The sequence below is a fragment of the Athene noctua genome, chromosome 2, assembly GCF_965140245.1.
Source record: "Athene noctua chromosome 2, bAthNoc1.hap1.1, whole genome shotgun sequence".
Lineage (NCBI taxonomy): Eukaryota > Metazoa > Chordata > Aves > Strigiformes > Strigidae > Athene > Athene noctua.
The window spans coordinates 66,530,258-66,552,580 of NC_134038.1; the positions used below are offsets into that span (position 1 = coordinate 66,530,258).

At 39.8% G+C, this 22,323-nt stretch overlaps 2 protein-coding genes across 4 annotated transcripts in view; both read left to right on the forward strand.

Annotated features, from left to right (window-relative positions):
• The window catches only part of PARD6G (par-6 family cell polarity regulator gamma), a 68,637-nt gene extending 57,576 nt beyond the window's left edge, over positions 1-11,061 (forward strand). The window contains exon 3 of the mRNA XM_074897787.1: positions 8,266-11,061. Within this exon, the coding sequence (XP_074753888.1) occupies positions 8,266-9,125 (860 nt within the window). The 3' untranslated portion in view covers positions 9,126-11,061. The remainder of the gene's footprint in view (positions 1-8,265) is intronic.
• Positions 11,062-12,158: 1,097 nt separating this feature from the next.
• Positions 12,159-20,732, forward strand: BLOC1S4 (biogenesis of lysosomal organelles complex 1 subunit 4). 3 transcript variants are annotated; one of them, XR_012633029.1, is made up of 6 exons: positions 12,170-12,485; positions 12,867-12,938; positions 13,933-14,034; positions 14,803-14,937; positions 18,242-18,492; positions 19,206-20,732. XR_012633029.1 is itself a non-coding variant. In XM_074897789.1 (5 exons), exons 1-5 carry the CDS (start codon positions 12,273-12,275, stop codon positions 16,671-16,673), a joined length of 549 nt encoding a protein of 182 aa, XP_074753890.1. In that variant the 5' UTR covers positions 12,159-12,272; the 3' UTR covers positions 16,674-16,760. The 3 variants fall into 3 exon arrangements, 2 of the variants coding, with proteins under 2 accessions (XP_074753890.1, XP_074753889.1); XM_074897789.1 differs by lacking the exons at positions 18,242-18,492; positions 19,206-20,732 and adding an exon at positions 16,647-16,760 and having other exon boundaries at positions 12,159-12,485; XM_074897788.1 differs by having other exon boundaries at positions 18,242-20,730.
• Positions 20,733-22,323: the final 1,591 nt, after the last annotated feature.

Consider the following 22,323-nt stretch of genomic DNA (forward strand, 5'->3'; position numbering starts at 1 on the left):
CCTCCATAGCAGCACCTGTGACCTTGGGATGAACATAATAATGACTGATGGTTAAGGTGTGCAACAGAAATATGACTTCCCACTGACTCTCTGCAGGAAAAGGAAATATTAGCTAATATTCAAAAAACAAACAAAAACAACAACAAAAAAAAACAAACAAAACAAACAAACAAAAAAAAACAGACCGAAAGAACAACAAAGTCAAAGCTCAAAACCCACAGTTTTCTAATGCGGTGTTAACGTAACCTTGGTATAATGTGGTTTGTGGAAGGAAACAAGGGGAGAAGTGCTGTTTCTGTCATATTTTAGAGTAGGAGAGAAGTCACATATGAAATGTAGAGGAAAAAGACCCTGACAGTCCTAGTAAATACAGTCCTAATAAACACCATCCACAACTTCACTTGTAAAATTTGGAGTCCTAGAGCCGGCTTTTGGGCTACTCTGGGGAGCTGGATTTGGGTATTTGAGGGCAAGGATAGCTCGGGGGGGGTACAGGCCTGGGTGCTTGCTTACATTTGGTAGCACCCTTCTCCTCCAGAGGCCTCACTTGTTCCATGGGGCAAACTTGCAGGTTGAGCAGCAGCTTCTGCTCTTTTGGAGCAGTGCAGCGAGTCAAAAATAAAGGGCCTTTGCTGAGAAGGGAAGAGGTTCAGCAAGGGAACAGTGGCCTCTGATGACAAGCAGTGAGAATTGCAGGAGGCCACACCAGCAGCGCAGGCTAATTCTAAGGGGTTGTCTCCATCCTCAAAGCGAACAGGCTAAAAATGTTTCTTTTGCATGTCTGACACCATAAAGAGAGCCTGAGCCTAATGATATTACAGTTTCGCTTGCTGTAACACGCTAAACCAAGGAACAAAATAATGTTCATTTTCTTGAAAGTTGGTAGGTTATTTTAAGCTTATAAGTGTTGGGAGTAGAGGGATAATTTGTGTTCCTCAGATTTCATTTCTAGCCTACTAACAAACACTTCCTAAGTAAAAAGGCAAATTTATCTTTTTAACATTGAATCACTACAGAAGGAAGGTTGCCTTTTGCAGAGCTGCAGTGTACTAGATTTAGTAGGGCTTGACTAGAGTAGGACGGTGTTCTCAAATTGTCTTTCCAGTGCAGTTATTTGGTAAAATTTATTTTCAAAAATATGTCATTGAGTTTACAGTCTACAAACAAATGTTTGGAAAACTTTGTTTTAGACACTAAAGAATTGAGATTAAGGATAATCAAGGATCATGTTCTCGTTAATTTGAATTTGTCCTTTTTGATGTTGTTTGTGCTTCAGAAGCCCTGTTGAATGTCATAGATAAACTATAACATTTAGGTAGTCTTTTAAACTTTGATGAGATTGTGTCTAGTTCCTTGTGATACAGTGATATGAAGGGGGAGAGTGAGTGTGTGTGTGTGTGTCCTGGGCACGTGTGGGGATGCATTACTTCACCTTTGATGGAGTAGCAGCTACAACTACTTTACCTAGTTTGTGTTTTTCAGATTGTTTCACCCAGAGTTTGCTGGCAGCAGCGATAGCTGGATTTTTTTTTTAATATTCCTGTAACACACATAATGCAACGTTAGCATTCAGATAACCTTATTTTTTCCCCCCATTAAATACTCCTTGATGAGTGATACTGGCACTGGACCTCCCCCCAAGCCATAGTTTACTTCGTATCTGTTTCCTCTTAAATCCCTTTGCATGTGGTTAGCCTTACAGGTCACAAATGAGAGACTGCCAGCCTATTTGTTGTCTGATTGCTTTCACAAATGCTTCTGGTTTTGATCTTTCTGAGACAATAGGCACTGAATGTAACTTGTGTCAGACATATAGTGTTTTGTAGCTGGGACACAGAAAGGTAGAAGGGTTAAACATGACACGTTCCCTTGAAACTGTTTTATGACTGCTGCTAATTTGAATGCTCAGTAATAGAGATCTGTTGGATGGAGGGGTTACCCTTCACTATTAATGACTCATTGGCCTCCTTCCCAAGCTGCCTGAAGTGCTGCTCTCCCTAGTGGAAGTAATTTTGTCTTTGAAGTACTTTCCAGAGCTGTCAACTAATGTTCCACAGTTCCCAGAGGAAATAATAAGCCATGAGTGCATGTACACTGAAAGCGTAGAGTCTGAAATGAACTGTTCCTATAGGAGCCTGGCAGTCTGCTTCTCTGTGGAATTCAGCTTGTTTATACAATCTTATCTGGCTAAGCTTTGGTATTTCATCTGGCAGGCAGTTCCTATGAAAAGCAGCTGTCCAAGCAGTGGGAGTGGTGCTCCTGGTGTTTTTTTCAGAAGGTCTATAATTTCTTGTTTCATGTAAATTAAAGAAATACAATACTCTTTTGGCTACAAACAGATGCTCTAAGCAATTTTTTTCCCCTTATAAGTAGCCCTTTAAGTCATACATACATAACAGCTAAGCATATTTAATGATAGGATTCATGATGCCCACCAGGAAGGTATAATATATTCTGTAAAGTCACAGGCTGACTCAGAGTTGTTAGAGTACTTCAAAGATATTACTATCTGTAACTTTCCAGATATGTCTTTAAAAAAAGTTGCTTTAAAAAATATTTTTAAAATATTCTTAGTAAAATAACCATGCTTGGAAGTGAAAGTCTCCTTTAATGGGTTTTACTGTTGCTGGACAAGCGGAGGTAGTTTCACCAGTTTTAAAATAAAATAAATAAAATAAAAATCCAACAAAACCACCAGTGTAAAGTGAGCACAGGTATCTCTCTTGAGTGAAGAGATCTGTAGCATATATCTTCTCTAACAGAGAAGTCCTCATGGGTAAAAAGGTGGTGACAACTATTAAAAAAAAAAAAAAAAAGCACATTAACAAAAAGGATTCAGCCAAAATACTTAAGGTTTTCTGTAATTCATTGCCAGATAACAAAATGTTTCTGAAAACATACCAAGAACTGAAGCTTTTGGGGAAGAGTTGCAATAATATTCAGTGCCTACAGAAGAGTTTGAGGTATTCTTTGTGTAGCTTTGGGTTGTGGTTTCAAGTAACAGAGAACTGGAAAGCTGAGGAGTTCTTCTCCAATGGTGGTAAATGTTCTTCACCTCTTTTTACAGGAACAGTATTTTCACTAGGAAGCAAATTATGGGCACAAGTAAAATTCAGGTCCAGGTCTTTCAAAGTTCAGTGGTTATCCAGGATTATCTGTCCAGGTCATAGTACATCTTTGTCTGAAGGCATTACATTGTGCATGTGAAAATGCTCTATGTAATCTGCCCCATTCTAAGAAATGGGGTCATGTTCAGCAACTAAGAGACTAATTCTTCCTCTGTCACCTGCATGTAACATTTCACTCTGGCCTCATTCAAGACCTAGGAAAACATGACACCCTGTAAAATACGAGGCTTTAAGCACAGTTCAGATGTGTCACTTGATGGCACTTCTACCAGTATGCATGCAGATTTCTGTAGACTTTTTGCTCTGCAAAAGGAGAATTTGATATTGCAACAAATGAAACATGAAAAACGAATGCGCTCTGGTTCCATATGGTGTATACTGGTCTTTGTTGAGACCTGGCATCAGGCACAGTGCTGTTTCATTAGCTGAAGTGGCATTCCTGCTTGAAATCCTAAATGGTGAGAAACTCAAAACGTAACAGGAAGTTGCTGACCTTCATTAAAAGTGTGTCACTGTAAATTATGCAATGATAGTTTTCAGTCTGACACATGCCACCTGAACAGTTAGTACTGGAAATAGGTAATATACCACTGTGTGACCACCCTATAGTTGATATAAGTGAATGATGTTGGCTGACTTCTCCCAATTCCTTCAGGAGGAAGGAAATTTTTTTCATTGTGCTAGGGATTGATGACTTTCTGTGGCCACAGCAACAGCTGATGTTAAATTTCAGTAGAGATACTTCGCTTTATTCTTGCAGCAAGATTAGTGGCTCTAAATAGCATCAGGGTGTAGCTGTTTTGTTCCAGATTTGGGTTTTTAAAATTATTTTAGTTATTTTTTTATTTTAAGGTGATGTCCCAAGTGAGTGTAACTGCTAGTGAGCTGGTGATCTTGAATACAAGTAATGTAGCAATCCCTCTATTGTCAAGGAGCATGTATTCTATCCTGGAGCTTTTTCTAGCAAATAGTTATTTGGTATTTTTTCTTAAAAGCTCTCCAAATTAACTCTCATTTCTCCAACCTATACTAGGTTTTAACAGTTTTTGCCTGTTAAAATTGGGACTTCATCTTTTTCATATGTAATGCTGTTGAGGATCAGAGTTGGAAAATAATGCCTGACACTTTTTTTAAAAAACAAAAGTTCCCAATAATCAGCAGGACATGGGCTTCATTTTTTAACATGCTCCAGCCCTGAAATACTAAATTCAAGAATGGGCAGTGGTCTGACACTGAAAGTCACCTATATCACTTGTAATCCCTGCTTCTGCCTGGTTCATGTTTGGAGGAGAAAAGATAGCATTTTTGTGGTAAGCTGGGCCCTTTGTTTTTAAAGGAGGTGGTTGTTCTGAAGCTGCTCAGAGGTTAGGAATGCTGGCAATCATCTGGGGAGACAGATTAGTGGTCTGAGCACAGGTGAGGAGGTCACAGGAACAAAATAACCACTTCTTTTGTGCCATTGCCCCAGTGGTGGTTCAGCCAAAGGAAGCTGCTTCAGAAATGACGTATGTGTGTCAGGAGGACCGTTGTACTTCTCCTGTGATGTTACTACTTGGTCATCACAAACTTGCATGTTGTGAGATTTAACTCTCTGGATGGTTGTTAATTTAAGGGGGAGAAAGCAGTGTTGTCAACAGATCTTCCCAGGTGCATTATTTGCTAAAGCTTTTGCAAGTCTGCCTTAAGGAATTCAGTATTAATATACTAACATAGAGAGGGAAAGAACAGTTAGCTGGGTGCTTTCAGGGAATCGATGGATAACTAGGACATGTATTTTATTTTACCTGCAATACAATAAGCCCCACTTGCCAACATAATTTTCTGAGTCTTTAAGGGATACAGCTTCTGTTTTGAGTTTGGTTTGCCAGTACTGCAAGAGACAGTCTTAAATGCATAAACCCACATGTAACTTTAATTGCCATCTTAAACTGACATTTTGGGCTAAAGGTTGTCTTGGGCTTTAAGGTACAGCACTACAGCTGTTTTGAAGTGAGGAAGAATTTCAATTCTAAATCTGAATCTGCAAGTCGTTTTCATAGGACTGTCACAGAAATTTATTAGTGAATTGTGAGGGTGAGCAGGGTGTAGTGTTTAAGACTGTGGTGATGAAAGACATCTCCTGTGGACCCATACTGTCCAAGGAAAAAATATTGGTTGCCAGCCTTCAAAATCATCCATCAAAACTTGAAGTCTAGGTGAATGTAGATGGTGATCCTGCTGATGAAAGAAAAGGAGTAATACCTGGCTTAGGCTGCTGCAGGTAACTTGTGCATTCAGAAGAGCAGACACTGCACTGACTCTCCTCATCAGGTGGACTTGAGAAGGAGCCATCTATACACAGTCACTGTCTTGGCTGTAAATATGCTTCCAGGAACCAGTTAGGAGCTTTTTGTGTTTGGGTGACTATAAGGGCTTTCAGTCCTGTGCCTCACCAGCCTAACTAACACAGTAGGGCCTGTGCAATTGGTACGAGCTCTGAATGGACTGGAAGGAGAGAGAAGAGGCAAGTGTGAAGTTAAACAGACTTGTCCAAGCAGTCAACAGCTTGATGTCCACATGGAGAGCGCTGACAAGTGGCATTCCTCAGGGGTTGGTATTGGGACCAGTGCTGTTTTACATCTCTGCTGGCAACTGGGGAATTGAGTGCACCCTCAACATGCTCAGCCAGTTTGCCAATGACACCAAGCTGTGTGGTACGGTTGACACACTGGAGGGAAGGGATGGCATCCAGAGGGACCTGGACAGGCTTGAGAGGTGGGCCTGTGCAAACCTCATGAAGTTCAACAAGGCCAAGTGCAAGGTCCTGCGCATGGGTTGGGGCAATCTCAAGCACAAATACAGGCTGGGCGATGAGTGGATGGAGAGCAGCCCTGCGGAGAAGACTTGGGGCTATTAGCGGATGGAAAACTGACTATGAGCCAGCAATGTGCACTTGGAGCCCAGAAAGCCAATTGTATCCTGGGCTGCATCAAGAGAAGTGTGGCCAGTAGGTTGAGGGAGGTGATTCTCCCCCTCTACTCCACTCTCGGGAGACTCCACCTGCAGTACTGTGTCCAGCTCTGGGGCCCCCAGCATAAAAAAGACACTGACCTGCTTGAGCGGGTCCTGAGGAGGCCATGAAGATGATCAAGGGGCTGGAGCACCTTTCTTTATGAGGACAAGCTGAGAGAGTTGGGGTTGTTCAGCTTAAAAAAGAGAAGGCTCTGGGGACACCTTATAGCAGTCTTCCAGTACTTAAAGGGGCCTACAGGGAAGGTGGGGAGGGACTCTTTATCCAGGAGTGTAGTGATAGGATGAGGGGTAACAGTTTTAAATTGAAAGAGGATGGAATTAGATTAGATATAAGGAAGAAATTACCTCCTGTGAGGCACTGGAACAGGTTGCCCAGAGACGTTGTGGCTGCCCCTTCCCTGGCAGTGTTCAAGGCCAGGTTGGACGGGACTTTGAGCAACCTGGTCTAGTAGAAGGTGTCCTTGCCCGTGGCAGGAGAGTTGGAACTAGATGGTCTTTAAGGTACCTTCCAACCCAAACCAGTCTATGATTCTTTATTTCACAGGAGCTTTTTCTTCATTATGACCTTCTAGATGCCTTGTGATGTCCTCAGTATTAGTATAGCCCATGTAAATAAGTTATAGGAGAATGCAGAAATAGTCTTTCTGAAGTGTTTAAATTATTTTTTTCCCAGCCCAAAGAACTGTGTAGGATTACAAAATAATTCAGGCTAGAAGCAACCTCTGGAGGCCAGCTAATCCAACACCCTACTCCAAGCAGGCTCAATTAGATCAGGTTGCTGCTTAGCACTTTTTTTTTTTTTAGTGTCCTTTGAGTTGTGTAACTTAATGTCACTTAATTAAGTCTGTCAATAATGGGCCTTGAAAGCTGACTTGAAAATGAGACGTTGCAAGAAACAAAAATGTGTTAGTAAAAACGAGCTTATAATTACTTTTTTTTTAAACTTTTATCAGGTAGAAGTATTCCTTTCTCAAACATTACTATGCAAGGTTAATTTGTTGGTGAGAATTTTCTTAGCAGTAGTTCTATAATTGTGCTTTTGTGTTTTACTGCTCATCTTCAACAGCAGAATAAACTGAAAGTCTGATAGTTTATCTGAAAAGTGTTAGCATGCTTAAACTCTGGGTGAAATAATTTTCCAGCTAGTGCATGCTTCATGTGTAAAATATGCACAGTATTTTTATTAAGAAATGCAGTGGTGCATTTTGTATGCTAACATCTTCATGACTAAGTATTCCTTATGCAAAGAACAACATGATGATCTTATATGGAATAGCTTGTCACATTACTTGGCTGATTTAAAGTTGATCACTTTGCACGCGCCCTTTAGATATTGCTACAGAGACTGAATTATTTAAACAATTCCTTAAAGAGTAGACTCTGGAAAGGATGTTTTCCTGGGGATCTTCCTCTCAAGGGCAGGAGTGTGTCTGTCAGTCTGTCTCTGTTCTGTGATCTGTAGCATATGAACTAGGCAGCAGAGCATTTTCTTTCTACCAGGCTGCTTTCTTACACAGAACTTTTTTGGTACTTGGCACTTAAATTCAGCTGAAATGAAGTAAATATTCCAAAGAGAAAAGTGCTGTACCAAGACATATTAACCTAAAACCCATACTGAAAAAGGCTAGGCTAAAAACACACATATCCAACTACTCTCTCACATCCTGCTTTCACGTTCATACCTAAGGTCTGCTATCAGTTAAGGCTGTGTATTGGATATTAAAATACTCCCTGATTCAGACTTTTGGGTTAGGAATGTGTATACACTCCTTGCCCACTTGAGATGTATGTGTAAAATTACAATGCAACTCTGAAAATACAGTCTCACATCAGGCCTGCAGCTGTAAGTAATTGCATTCTGCACAGCTAACAACAGGAGTTGAGAATCAGAAGTCTTTTTCCCTCAAAATGTGGAAGAAATACGGGTAGTCATTGAAAACAACTCATTATGAATGATGTGCTAACAGACATAAAATTGAACAAAAGTTAGAGTAAATGGAAGAATTCATTTGATTTTTTTCCGCATTAGGGGTATGGCTTTACTGAACCAGATTTAAGAGGAAAATGCCCTGTAGATTGAATTATTCTCTGTTTGATTGATACATTGGTGCTGTTTCTCTTTCAGATGAGGTGGACTACAGTAATTTTGGGACCAACACGCTATCGAGGAAGAAGAAGGCTCTGGTGACACTCCGCAATGACAACCTCCGCCGGCGTCCTCACATTAACATTAGCATGCCTCATGATTTTAGACCAGTGTCTTCCATAATCGATGTGGACATTCTTCCTGAAACACACAGGAGAGTGAGGCTGTACCGACATGGGTGTGAGAAACCCCTAGGATTTTATATTCGCGATGGCACCAGTGTAAGGGTTACTCCGCATGGATTAGAAAAAGTACCCGGTATCTTCATCTCTCGTATGGTTCCTGGAGGCTTAGCAGAGAGCACAGGCTTGCTGGCTGTGAATGATGAAGTCCTGGAAGTTAATGGCATTGAAGTAGCAGGAAAGACTCTCGACCAAGTCACAGACATGATGATTGCCAACAGCCATAATCTTATTATTACGGTCAAGCCAGCAAACCAGAGGAACAATATTATTCGAAGCAGTAGGATGTCTGGTAGCTCTGGCCAGTCTACAGACAGCACTGCGAGTCACCATAGCTTGCCTACATCCCACGTGCTGCAGAACTTCCACCCCGATGAAATGGAGAGTGACGAAGAGGCTGACATTGTCATTGAGGGTGGTCTGGAGCCACAGCACATTCCTAAACTGCACAGCCTTACTTCCAGTAGCCTCTCTCGAATCAATGGCAGCAGCCTTAGCCACAGACTTCAAAGGGACCTGGTGCTCAACAACAACTCTGGCCGAGAAAGCAATGGCAACATCCACAAATTACTCAGTTCCTTAAAAACTGATCCCCGACACAGTCTGGTTATCCCCAGAGGAGGAATCGAGGAGGATGGAACAGTCATTACACTTTAGTAGCAATTCCCGTAACTCTCCTTCCAGTCTAAAGTGCCAATTGGGACAATTGACTCTTGCAACATGTTATGCACAGAGAGATGATATTCTAATAGACCTCACGGGTGCAGAGAATTGTTGCTTTCTAGGAAACATGGCATCTGGAGTTAGACATAAAAACTGTCATGCACTACAAAATTTGCCAGGAGAAAGCCAGAGTGTAAAACCTGGTTTATGTCCCAGCCCTAAAGTGAGAACACCAAATTGGTTTAGTTGGTATAAATCTAAGCGGTCTTACAGGCTACCGATGGCAGTGCTGCATACTTGGGTTTGAATGCATGGGTGGATGTATTTATACATGCATGTATATGAATTAGATTTTAATAGTAACAGACATGTCTATTTGAAGTGAAATCTGGTTTTCTTCTAATACCAGTTTAAAGAGAGTGCTTCTTAATAGCCGATAATAATAACCGATCTTCTACGGTTACACACAGACCTTCCACTAACTTGTTTACACTGCATTTGCAACCTTATGTCTAATCCAGATAAGCTCTGTAAAAGTAGCGGTTTCCTACTCTGGTGGTAACAACATTAGGGAGATGCTGCAAATACATTTTCCAAATGACACTATAGATAGAGAGATATATATATATTTTTAAGAGCGTAAGGAGGCAATGTTGGAGGATGTTGCCATTATTGCTGTGAGCTCATCACCACCTGCTGGTCAGAGGCAGGCCTGCCTGCGGCGCAGGGAGAGAAAAACATGACAATAAGGGCTTAAAACTAGGTTCAGCACGATTATGTGTAAATTTATTCTTTTTCAGTATTTATTAGATAATACCTCTTTTTCCCATCATCTCTGTTTTTTCAGTATCACAGTTCATGTGAATTTTAGGGATACCAGAGGGAAGGCAGCAGTGGAAGAGTGTGCTAGGACTGTCCCTTTCACCTCAGAGCTGACAGAAATCCTTGATGTACCTTTGGGGCAACCTAAATCCACAAGGTCTTTCCTTACAAAAGATCGGCTGATTGCTATACAGAGGAGGGATGCTGCCTGCCTGTCGAACCTAACTTAGAATAGTTCTGCTATTTTTGGACTCTTCTAGTGATAAAGCTTAATGTCTGCACAGGATTTCTAGAAACTTAAAATACACAGGATGTTTACGATAGTCAGACATCTTTACTGGATGCTGACTAGTGGGTAACCAGTGACTGTTGAGTCTGTCTTCTTCTGAAAATGCCATAAATTTATGAAAGTGGTCTAATCTAAAATATTTTGTTATATCCCAATCAGTGTAAGGAACAAAATATAAATGTTTTACAATGTATTTTTCTACTTTTAGCTTGTGTCATTTTCTTTTTGTTTTTAACTTTGTAGTACATTAAAGCTTTTTTATATGGTGGAGTAGACATTTCTTAAAAACTGTATGGATATGAAAATTCAGAAGTCTTGGTTTGAAAAAGTTACATTCCATTTTGGAATCTGTAATGGCTGGACAAAGGATGTGCGGACTAATTCATTGTTGCTAATTTAGAATACCTGTGGAACAACAAGTCTTCTGCTTATTGTTAAATATGTTCGGGACATTGAATTTAGCTTATTTCTTTTAGATTTGCTTTAAAAGTTTATTTTAAAATTCTTTCACTTACTCTAATTAAACCTCTTCTAGGTATCACAGCAGTTATAGAGCTGTACTTAATTTTTTTCCAGCACAGTAAGAATAGAACATTGGTCCTCTTTGTCTTAAAACTGTGTTTGTACTTTACCAAAGGTTTTCCTTTTCTTTTTTTAAATCTGATTTATTGGTGCAGTGAAAAAAAAAAATAGCTGGATGTGCTTCAGTCAGACCATCTTATCAGGAGAATTTTGTGACACCTTAAATAAGACTACTTTTATGAGTAAGTGGATTTGTCTGGCTGAAGTTACGCATTTTACCTTATTTAAGTGATGAAAATGTGACCTGTCTGCAATAAAATGTGCACTGTCTTACTTCTATGCTATATCCTTTCCACTACACTCAAGCACATCCTTCTGTGAAAGTTAACTCCCTTCCCTGTGGAAACAAGATACTTGGTTTTGATGACTCTTCAAATATGTAGCCATTCTAGGACTGCTTTTCTCTACCAGCACAGATTCCTCTGTTTGTTGGTGGTGATACCAAGTTTCTTTACATATTGTTTTTTTTCCTGGTACTGCTTTTACTAAATAGTACTGTTACACTGATTCCCGTGGGAACCAAGTAGTTTGCTGTGCTCCTCATAGCATAGCTTCCTTCAAACCTCATGGCTTTGAAGACTTGCAGTAGTTCTGGCTCCCCAGAAAAAGCCCACGATGCCTTTAGCTGGGTGCCACGCTGCGCACCTTTACCTGGAGGCTGCTCAGTGTGACTGCCCAAAGCAACCGTGCTAACAAAACGTCCGCACTCCCCAACTAATTCAACCCAAGCGGTAGAAAACAGAAGTTGCATTTCACACAGCGGTGCGCAAGTATTGTGCCAAAGACAAATTGCAAGCAGAGAGTAGTGAAGTATTGATGTATCATACTATCACTTTAAAGTTATCTGACAAAGGCTTGCAGCAATTTTGTGCACATTTGCATCAACTACGAGGGGAAAAAAAAAGCTCCTATTTCTTCATGGACTTGTCTTAGACTAGTCTTTTAAGATGAACTTTCCCAATTCCTACTGTTACCAGCAGAAACCTCTGTGTGGAAACATGACTGAGCCGTTCAGGTTTTAGGATTCGAGGCTCCTTCGGGTCTGAGATTGTTAAACTGTTGCACGGGGCTTTAAACGTGGGCGGCTGAGGGAACACGAGCAAATGAACCCTCTTAGGACGAAAAATCCCCCGTAAACGTCGTTGTGGGAGGAGCCGCGTTCCTGCCCGTGACTCCCCTTGCGCCGGGTCGGGCCGGGCGGCGTCAGCCCACGCTCCCGCCCCGCGGCCGGTGGAGGGCAGCGGCTGCTGCCGGGCCTGCGGAGCCTGAGGCTCGAGCACGCAGACGCGGGGCGGCGCCTCCGTGCCCAGACGCCGGCCGTACGCGTGCGGCTCCCGGTCCCGCTGCCGCGGCGCGGGGCCGGGCCGCTCCCCGCCCGGGGCCTGTCGCCAGTACGCCTGCGCCGGCCCCGCCCCGCTCACGTGCGCCCGGGGACGGGTGGCGGTAACATGGCGGCCGCCGAGGGGCCCGGCGAGGGTTTCGGAGCCGACCTGCCGGGCGCCTGCCCCGGCGCGGACAGCGGGCACGTCTCCCACAGCCACAGCAGCGCCTCCGGCCTCGGGGAGCCGGAAGACGAGGACGCCTCGGAGGCGTCGCTCAGCGCCACCGCTGCCGCCTATTCCGCGTACCTGCTCGCCGACCGCAGCCTCTTCAGCCAGCAGGTGAGGGGGTGGGCGGGAGCGGCCGGGGGCCCCGCGCCGACACCGCCGCCGGCCCCGCCGAGTTCCCCGCCGAGAGGCAGCAGCCGCCGCCGCCGGCCCTTCCCTGCTAGCGGCCCGGCCACGCAGCCCGCTGTCCGGTGCAGGGAGCGAGGCCGCCCCGGGACCGGGGTGTCGCTTGAGAGCAGCTCTGTGAAGCGGGGCAGGACAAGGCGTACCGGTGTGTCGAGTCTCTTGGGCTTAACGTAGCCAAAAGAGGGGGAAGCGGTGGGATTTCTGCTCAGCTGGTTTTAGTCTGGCTGATGTCTTGCTCGGAGGTTTTGTTTGGGAAAATCGGGGTGTGTTGGCGTTTTCAAGTACCTTTAAAGGATTTTTGTTTTGCAGATAGAAAGCTTAGACAAGAGTCTAGAAGATTTGCTGACCAGAGTGGATGAATTTGTGGGAATGTTGGACATGGTGTGTATTAACTTGCGCATGGTTGTGGTTGTCAAGTCAGAATACAGTTTAATGTGTGCTTGTGTTTTTAAATAAGACAGAAATAGGAAGCAGCCTTTGATCTAGGCAGGTTTCAGTATTTGATAATTAGAGAACTTATGAATGAAAACTACCAGACTTTCATGTCAGAGCAAATTTGCCCATATAGCTGTATAACTGCATATTTATATAATCGTATTTGTATATTTGTCCATGTATGTACATGGAATCCCATTTTGAGTGGCGTAGTGACAGATGTTTAAAAGAACAGAAAAAGATATTCTGCTTCTCCTTTAAAATACGCAGAGACATTCTCTGTGCTTTTTGTAATCAAAGCGTCTAATCAGAGCTGCTAAACCTTCAAAGCTAGATTTGTCTTTAGGGGACCCTTTCCTACCCTTTCATCAGAAAAGCAGCATTGTTTTCACATTCGCAGGGGGGCAGATGGGGGAATGGAAGGGAAAGTTCCTATAAGCTGACAGTGGCGTACAGGCTGTCTTTTAAAGGATAGCACATATGATTCTTCTGCACTATTCTAAGAGGCACTTTTTTTTTTTATATATATACACCAATAAAACAAGATTTTATGGCCAGACTTTAAGTTGAGGAAATGTACAGGTAGTAAAATTTAAGTCAGAATTTTAGTTTAATATATTTACTTCTTCAGCATGTCTTGGGAAAGGTTCCATCTCTTTAATTCTGGTAAGGCTGTAGTAGTTTATTTGCAATATAATTATAAAAGTAAATGTTTGCCTATGCAAAATAAATTTTATTCAAAGGCACTTACTAAACTATACAAAGAAGATACTTTGTCTGTTTTAATCTAGTATTTTTATACTAGTATGAATCTGATATTTTTAAACTATGAATTTTAATCTGTTAATTGGAGCACAGTAATAGCTTCCAGGATGAAATATACTAAACGTTTTGTTTTATTCATCAATTTTTTTCTATTACTTCTTTGAATCATCTTCAGATTCGAAGTGATTCCTCTCAAGTTGTCAATGAAAGCATACCTCAGATTTACACAAAAGCTACAGAAATGAGACAGATATACAGGAAGATTGACAAACTAGAGGTATGTATTTGATATCTTATAGATGTATTCTGTTTTCTTAATGGGGGGAAGAATCAACGATATGCTATAATTGTGTGTGTGTATGCATGCATGCACATGGAGTGGACTCATCTGGTTTGTTCTCCATGTCCAATCTGGGTTCAATACTTCAAGGGTAATAAATTTATTAATTTTTTGAGACTGTGGGCATTCTAAAATAAAATGCTTTTTTTTAAAAAAAAAAAAATTACTACTTGGAGCAAGGCAGGCTTTTTTTTTTTTTTTTTTTTTTTTCCCATAAAGCTCTAGTACCACTTTCTTCTTTGTTTTGTTTTTGAGGGTTTTTTTGGTTGGGAGGGGCTGCTTTTTGGGGGGGCGGGCGGGGTTATAGTATTTTTCAAAGTTACTGTCTTGGGATCTCTTCGGAGACAAGTAGAACGAGAGGTCTGTTGATCCCTGGTGAAGCTTCAAAACTGTGATTCAGATCCTTGGTCCCACTTTTAGTAGAAAGGCAGATAGAAGCCTAGATTCTAACTTGTCTAAACTAGTTATTTGAAAGACAAATGGGAAAAGGAAGACTTGATTGTTTTATTAGATTTAACCTGGTTTTGCAGGCTTTTAAGTATCTCAAGTAATTTTTAGCAATAAAATGGACTCGTAGGTGGAAGGGAAATAGTGTGGAGTTTTTGACTCCTCATTTAAATAATGGAACTTTTACCACTGTGGTGCAATACATAATCTTAATTTGTTAGTGAAAAAGTTGGATTTCTTTTGGTTTTTTCGCACTAGGCTTTTGTGAAGATGATTGGAAGTAGCGTAGCTGGACTGGAAGAACGGGTCATAAAGGCAGAAACAGACCTTGGAGCTTTTCCAAGCACATTTAAGAAAATCTTACACACAATCAGCATGCCATCCTTCCTTAATGTAAGTAAACTTTTGTTACCATGTGACTAATTGAGTTGCTCTGCTTACCAGAGCAGATGATTAAAATAATAGTAAGATTGTTACACGTATCTGAATTTAACTCTAAAACTTGTGTATACTTTATTAGGATTTTTGCAAAGTTCTCACACTTAATTAAAGGAACCCCCCCAGACTTAAAAATCACAAATTCTTACAAGGATTTGTGTAACTGTCCAAAATAAGGCTGAATACATGGAGAAGAGAACGTGAAGGACACAAACAAGTGTGTAATGCACAAGACTTTGTATTAAAGCACCCTTGATCACTGATACTATGAAAGCAAGAGCCTGTACAGACAGCATGGTTAAAGGATCATACTACATTGGCAATATCACTGCAGAAATGGTACTGAAAAGGGAAATAAAAGCTACTCTGCACAATATTTTTAAAATAAAGATTTTATTTATACTAAATCCACACAGTTCAGCAACGATGTAAGCACCTTGTTAAACTGGTTTTCTGGTGTCTTTCCTTATTACTACATGTGGACTGTTTCTCTGCAGAAGACTTGAAGTGCTCTCTCTGGTATGTTTCAAAGAGATGCCTTACCTAACCTTAAACTGGCACTAGGCCCTAGTTTTAAAAGAACCTTCTGGTTTAAAAGAAAAAAGTAATCTTCTGAACACCTGATACTTCTTGGCATCACCTGCCAGCACACCATTTATAAGTACTCCTCCTCATGTACAGCTCCCAGATTCTTTCTTTATCTTTTCCTATATTCACCCTGTAGTAACTCAGGTTTCTGTGTCATAACACTGGTGAGAATGCTGAAATAAAGTAGGTTTGCTGAGTGGGAGAGGAAGATCGTTGTTGCTGTTTGAGGTATTTGTGTTCCTACATATTGCGAGCATGTGTGGCAGCAGAGAAAAATAGATGTAAACAGAATATGTATTGTGTTGATAAGACGCAGTTCAGGAAACCTGTTCTTTGCTGCTGTTTTGTGTGCAGTCTTTAAGTTAGTTAATTTTTCCTTCCTTCATTTTCTTTGGTGTTTTAGTGTAACGTAATTTTTGTCTTTAAAAATAACCCACAAAGATGCTATTTATGGCCAATTACAAAAACCAGACAACTGCAGCAGTTTCCTTGAATATTCAACAGTATTTTCCATTTTGTTACTAAAAACTGTCATCAATCACAGAATTATACTCTTCAACTGAAGTTTGGAAGTTCTAAGAAAGTGCATGGGAACACTTTGTCAGATTACCAGATTTTTCTCAATGAGGTGGAAGGTCTTTGAAAGTGTTAGCAAACCGAACCTGACGTGTCCAGTGGTTTTTTGGTTTGAGTATGATTAGCAATAAAATCAACACTCAGAACTTACTGGTATTACTTGATTAACTAAAAGGCAGGTCACTGTTCTGCGGTGGTACCGAGTATCACATAGTGAAATACCTATTTTCACTAGTAAATACAAGCATGTCTGAATGAAAATGCCTGAAGAGATTTTTCCTCATGCCTAACATTTAACTAGCTCGCTCACTATGTCAGTGCTTTGGAAAAGAAGGCTATACTAATGTCATGGTTTTCACTGTAGCTGTAGTTTATGTTTTCCTGCTACAGTTTTCATTTAGTCAAGTCTGGTCACTCTTCCCATTTAAATGTATCTGTTTCTTTACACAAAGGATATATTTTGTATTTTTCAAGCTGTGTATTTGTAATCTCACTTTCAGATTTTGCCCCAAGTTCTTCCCTTGTGAATACCAGGCAGTGTAAAGTACAGTACTGTAAGACTTCTAATATCACTAAGGATGTAGACTCTCTCAAAAGGTAAAAATGTCTGCTAAGCAGCTGCACAAATAACTAATCATAAATGTGTACTTAGGCAACTGTGGCTATTGTGCCTGCCTATGAATTTCCTCACTGGATTGAAATTATCCCCTTACACGTAGTAAATATAGTGCTGCTTAAATCAGTGTCATGAGTTGCAGAATTCCTGTGACCTTAGTTTCCCTTGCTTGCAAGGTGTTTTTTCATAGGGCAGTACAAGATAGGTAATAATTTTTAAAAACGGAGCTTTGATTTCAAAGGTGGTTTTTTTTACGTTTGGCAAAATTTCAATCTAGAGAACATTGATAGTATCCACTCTTCATAGATCTGATTTTTGTTTATATTTTTTTATTTCATTACAACTTGAATGGCAAAACAAACATTTCAGATAAATTAATCTTACTGTAAAGTTAAGGACAAATATAATTTAGATGTCATAAATCAGCAATTCTGTATACAATAGAATATGTATTTATTTTATATGAGTAAAAATATACAGCTCAACTGAATATTGAAAAAATTACACTTAGCTGTTTTGTTGGTATGCTTAATTGTATCCTCACTTTGGTACAGTGTTCCAAACTCCCAAGCATCCTGGTATTTGGTATGCTTATAGCTTTATTATTGGTGAAGACTCTAATTTCCTCATCCCAGACAGGCAAAAAAGTGCCTGAAAAACTGCAGACAGACTGACTGAGAGCTCCGCAAAATAGTTCATCCAAATCTTTTCATGAGTCCAAAGAATTTTTAATGAATGAAGTCTTGTTTTCTAGACTTCTATTTAAGACCATATATTGAAAACGCACGCTGGGTCTGTGTTGCAGTGCAACGTTATTTACATGCTGTAATGGCTGACATGATAGTCAGTAGTAGTCGTTGCTGTTGTCTGTTTAAATGAGTCATTTGGCATAGCAAAACAATGTACAATTAATATTTAAAGGAAAAATGTACACTTTTCCCGAAAAATGGTGTAACAGCTCTTTTTCAGTCTACTACTGTATAATTTTTAACTATATGTCATAGTACTTATATTCTTAACATATACTTGATGAAGAAGCTCAGCAGGAGCAGCAGCCTTCTTGGAAGAAACATTTGCTAGGTGTGTTTCCATATGAAGACTTTTTTAACTAAATAAATGAGAACAGAGGCTAGGGTTAACTCAAAGGCCAGAGGAGGAAAGGTAAAGATATTTGACTTTGGAAGGACGAAGGTTACAATGACTATACCATCAGCTGGAAAAGATCACCCATTTGGCTCCTGCAAAGCTGGCATTATCATACATTTTCCAGGAGTGAATCTGTTAAGGTGATAGAATGGCTAACGTCAAAGGCTGCTTTTCTTCACTAAGAATATGCCAGACCCATCAGAGCTACAATTAAAAGTTTTCCTCAAGAGATATGCCTTTAAAACTTTCCTTGTTTTCCATTTTAGCTCTGTAGGCTTTGTTTTAAAACCTGCTTATTTAAGAAAGCGAAAAATAAATTTATCTAATTTGCAGAAATCATCTTCCTCACGACAACAGACCCTCTATGAACCTCCAGTCCTCTTCAAGACTGAAGACTATTTTCCATGTCTTAATGAAGCACCTTACTGATGATTTTTGCTTCAAGATTGATATGAATCAGCCAGAGTAGAGACAGCCAAGTGAACAAAAGAAATGCTGACCTCAAAATAGCTGCATTTCTGAGCATTATTAATGGCATATTGCCATTCTGATTCTCATTGTCTTCCTTGAGGCAGTATTTTCAGGTAATCTATCTTTGTGTACATTGTTTCAGAAGTCTTCCTAAAGCACAGTATAAATTTTCAGATTATATTTGGGAAGGAATTTAGGAATACTTATGCAAAAGATTTTTTTTTTTAAACAGGGAAATAATAGGAAACATACTTTTATATATAAATCTTTTAACACGTAAATATCTGTGCTGCTGCAAGTGTAAATAACTATACCACAAGGATGTCTTTTTTTTTGTTTGTGGGTTTTTTGTTTGGTTGTTTTTTTTTTTTTGTTCCTAATGTACTGATTGAGGTGAAAGAAAAAACTATGCACAAAAACATCTACTCCAAGCTTTGGAACCTGTTCCCTGCAGTTTGTACAGAGAAATGCACCACTTCGGGAAGTACAAGTTGCAAGGGGAAGACCTGGAAGATTGGCAAGGAGTCAAGGACGTGGCTTGATGCACATGATCTAGTCCCAGTTCACAAAGCAAACATCCTGCCCTCACTAATGGTCATTAGGTCACAGTGACCTGAGCTTCTAATTATTGCAGCATTACATTGTTTGATGTGTAACCAGGTGGGCATGAGATAGATAGATATAGAGAGATATATATATATATAACTTGCTGTAAAAAAAAAAAAAAAAAAAAAGTATCTAAGCTGAGGCAGGGATCTCCCTGGACTGAGCCTCGATCGGGCACCTGACCAGACTCTCTGCTTTTCCCTCACAACCCTCCGTACAGTTACTGGGGCTCTCTGTGCCGATTGCAGTGTGAGTATATTATCAATAAACTAATAGATATCTAACCCCTGTTGTAGTCTTGCATTTCACCTGACAGCATCAAACTGCACCATTGTTTCTGAGAACCTTTTTGCATGCGGCCTCATATAATATCTAGTAGGTGTTAATCCTCTGAACAACACTTTTAACATTGCTGTTTTACTGCCAATATAACTCACTTCAGATATCCAAAATTCAAATTTCAGAGGAATAAAGAATGCATTAAGGAAACAACAGCATGTCTGCTGATTTTGTGTTGCAAGCACCGAAAAAGGTATGCAGTTGCAGAGCAAGGATCATATATTAATATATAAAGCTTTGAAAACCATATGGGCTTGTCTACCAATAGCATCAGGGACCAGGTTCTAAACAGTACCTGAAGCAACATTTAGTAAAAACTAAAATATTGTGAAATCAAAATTAGTAGGCTTCAAAAGCAGTTCTAATGTAAAACTTACCTGAAGTTTAGTATTGTCTAGAAAAATAACTACATGTGAACATGCAGAAAGGAACAGACATTTGACTTTGAAGAAGAGCTTCCCCCCTGCCTCCCATATACCTTTTAAAAAAAATATTTTACCATTTAGATGTTCCACTGCAGCAACAGTTGCATTTTCAAAAGGTGTGGTACCTTTCTGTTTACACATAAATAATCCTTGAAGGTTTATCACTCCTCAGTGAAATCTAATGAAATGACATACCTGTAACTTAGTGTAGCAATGTAAGGCTACGAATGCTCTTAAACACACTAACGCTGACACTACAAAAAATTTTAAAGTGACTTTAGAATGGCTTTCTAATGAATCAACTGCTCAAATAATAACTGTGCCCTCCGCTGAATGGAGCTAAAATGCAGTTCTTTTTAAACAGATGATGTAATTTAAAATATTAAAATAATAACAGCCTCAGCAAGCTTATACAGCTGAGTATTTGTCATGCAATGTTGTTCATTTTAATAAGAGAAAAAATTCACATATTCTGAAATGGGCATTTATGTTAAATAGTTGTATGGAAAATACAAGTTTTATCTTCAGAGCACACCACAAACAGAAAATCATGCAATTCCTATAACTGGTATAGTTCTACGTTGGAAATGCTCTAAAATATTTTTATTACTGAAAATAATGGACAGTACATGGAAGATTTGTAAAGGAAATGCTATAAAAGTACATACAATAAATAGATTGTGGCTTTTTTAATATACATGATATAGAATAGCAAGGTCACAGTTCATCTGTGAACTACAGTCTAGAAGAGTTATACAGAATTAAGGTTGACAAGATCCACACATGCACTCTTGAATTTGTACTATCTTGGTTGACTCCTTGTCAGTCTCACCCAGCAGGAATAGCATAAAAAAAATCCCAAGTGCTCATGTTCAGTAAAGACTCAGATAATATTCCCTTATTCTGTCTGCTGTTGCCTTGTAGTTGTGTAAAAGCTCTAACAACTATATTATGAATTAGGCTTAATGTTTACTATTTTTGTCACCTGCAAATAAATCTCAAAATCCACTGATACAAATATTCATACACTTGGAAAGCTGTGCTTGTATCTTTCTCTGTACAGTGTTTATCTTTCCCCTCTTGATTGGGTTCCAAGATACAAAGCCAGCAACAATAATGCTACGTTACCTGTTTTTAACATGAAGAGCTCTTCAGATGGAACTGATGTAAAGCAAGACATTAGTGAGCCAGGCTGCTGAAGTTTCGTTATCAATTGTATGAAATGAGCTACTGTTTAGTATCAGCAGAAGAGTTGACACACAAATCTTACTCTTCTTCTGTGACGTGAAGCAAAATAGTGCTACAAGTTTTTATATTCTTTTAGTTAGGTACGTTTTAGGCAAATGTCTAATTGAAACTAATGCTACAGCTTACTAAAAAATACCTGTTTACTGTAAGATGTATGTATATATATAACAAAATCTCCATTCACAAAGTATGCAGGATGGACTGAATGTTAGAGGTCCACATTTTTCATCGGTCCTGGGCAAAAATCAGCATCATTTGTCTTACCTAAATGTTTAGGTATATGATAAACTATGCCTGAAGTAGGCACATAAAGATTGATATATGTATTTAATTATTTTTGGATCTACATATTTTGTTGCACTCTTCAGCAACGCTACTGCAGGTTCTCTAAAGCCTAAAGAAATTATAGAAGGATGCACATTACTGACATGAAAAACAGATTTGATGATTTATCTGACCAAATAATGAATTGTTTAAAGATATAAAGATGCACTGGATTACATTGATGTTATCAAAGCCCATAGCAGTTCATTACTTCTGCTGACAATAACCTTCAAGGTTAACTAGTTTTACCTGCAATGCTAAGAAATCAGTAGCAAGCTTAATTTGGATTCTGTCCTGCACAGGAACTGTTTCCAAATACCAAGATCTTGAGCTGTAGAGAATGATCCTGAGTGAAACACCTTCCCAAATGAGAAAGAAGAGCAGGGTAGCTTGCATCTACATCTATGAAGAGAACTTTACAATTGAAAATGGTAAATATTTTAAGGTTCCCTTACAAGAAAAAAATAAGAGAGAGAGGTTTTAAAGTGATAACATTTTTAAACTCCCTCAGTTTTTGTAGAAAAAAATTCTAGTCTTGGACCAGCTAACAAGAAAATCCCCTATGCCCAGACAGATGCCATGCCTTGAAAAGCCAAAATCCCTGTCAGATTTAGCTATGGTCAAAGAGAACCATAATGAGGGTGAGTCATCTTTCTAGCTACTGCAGCTAAATTCCATCAGGAATGAGGAGTCTTCAGCTGTTGGGATTCACAGCCTTGTAGGAGCTAGGTTACTGTGGCAGGCTGTGCTGCAACAGCAGAGGAGAGGCTGTGTCCACTCGGTTGCTTTTGTTGATACTACTTTAAGCCGATGGGTGGTAGTACTGCCTAAAGGTGGTAGTACAGAATGCCAGCTCCAGCTGATCTCAGAGATTTAGGAAATTTTCTTTACCTTCTTGAGGTTATCTACTCTCAAATGCTGGTCATTTTTATGATTTTGCAAAACAGTGTAAGTAGTATCCAAATTATGTATGATGATCAGTGTCTTAAAAGTGTTAAGTAA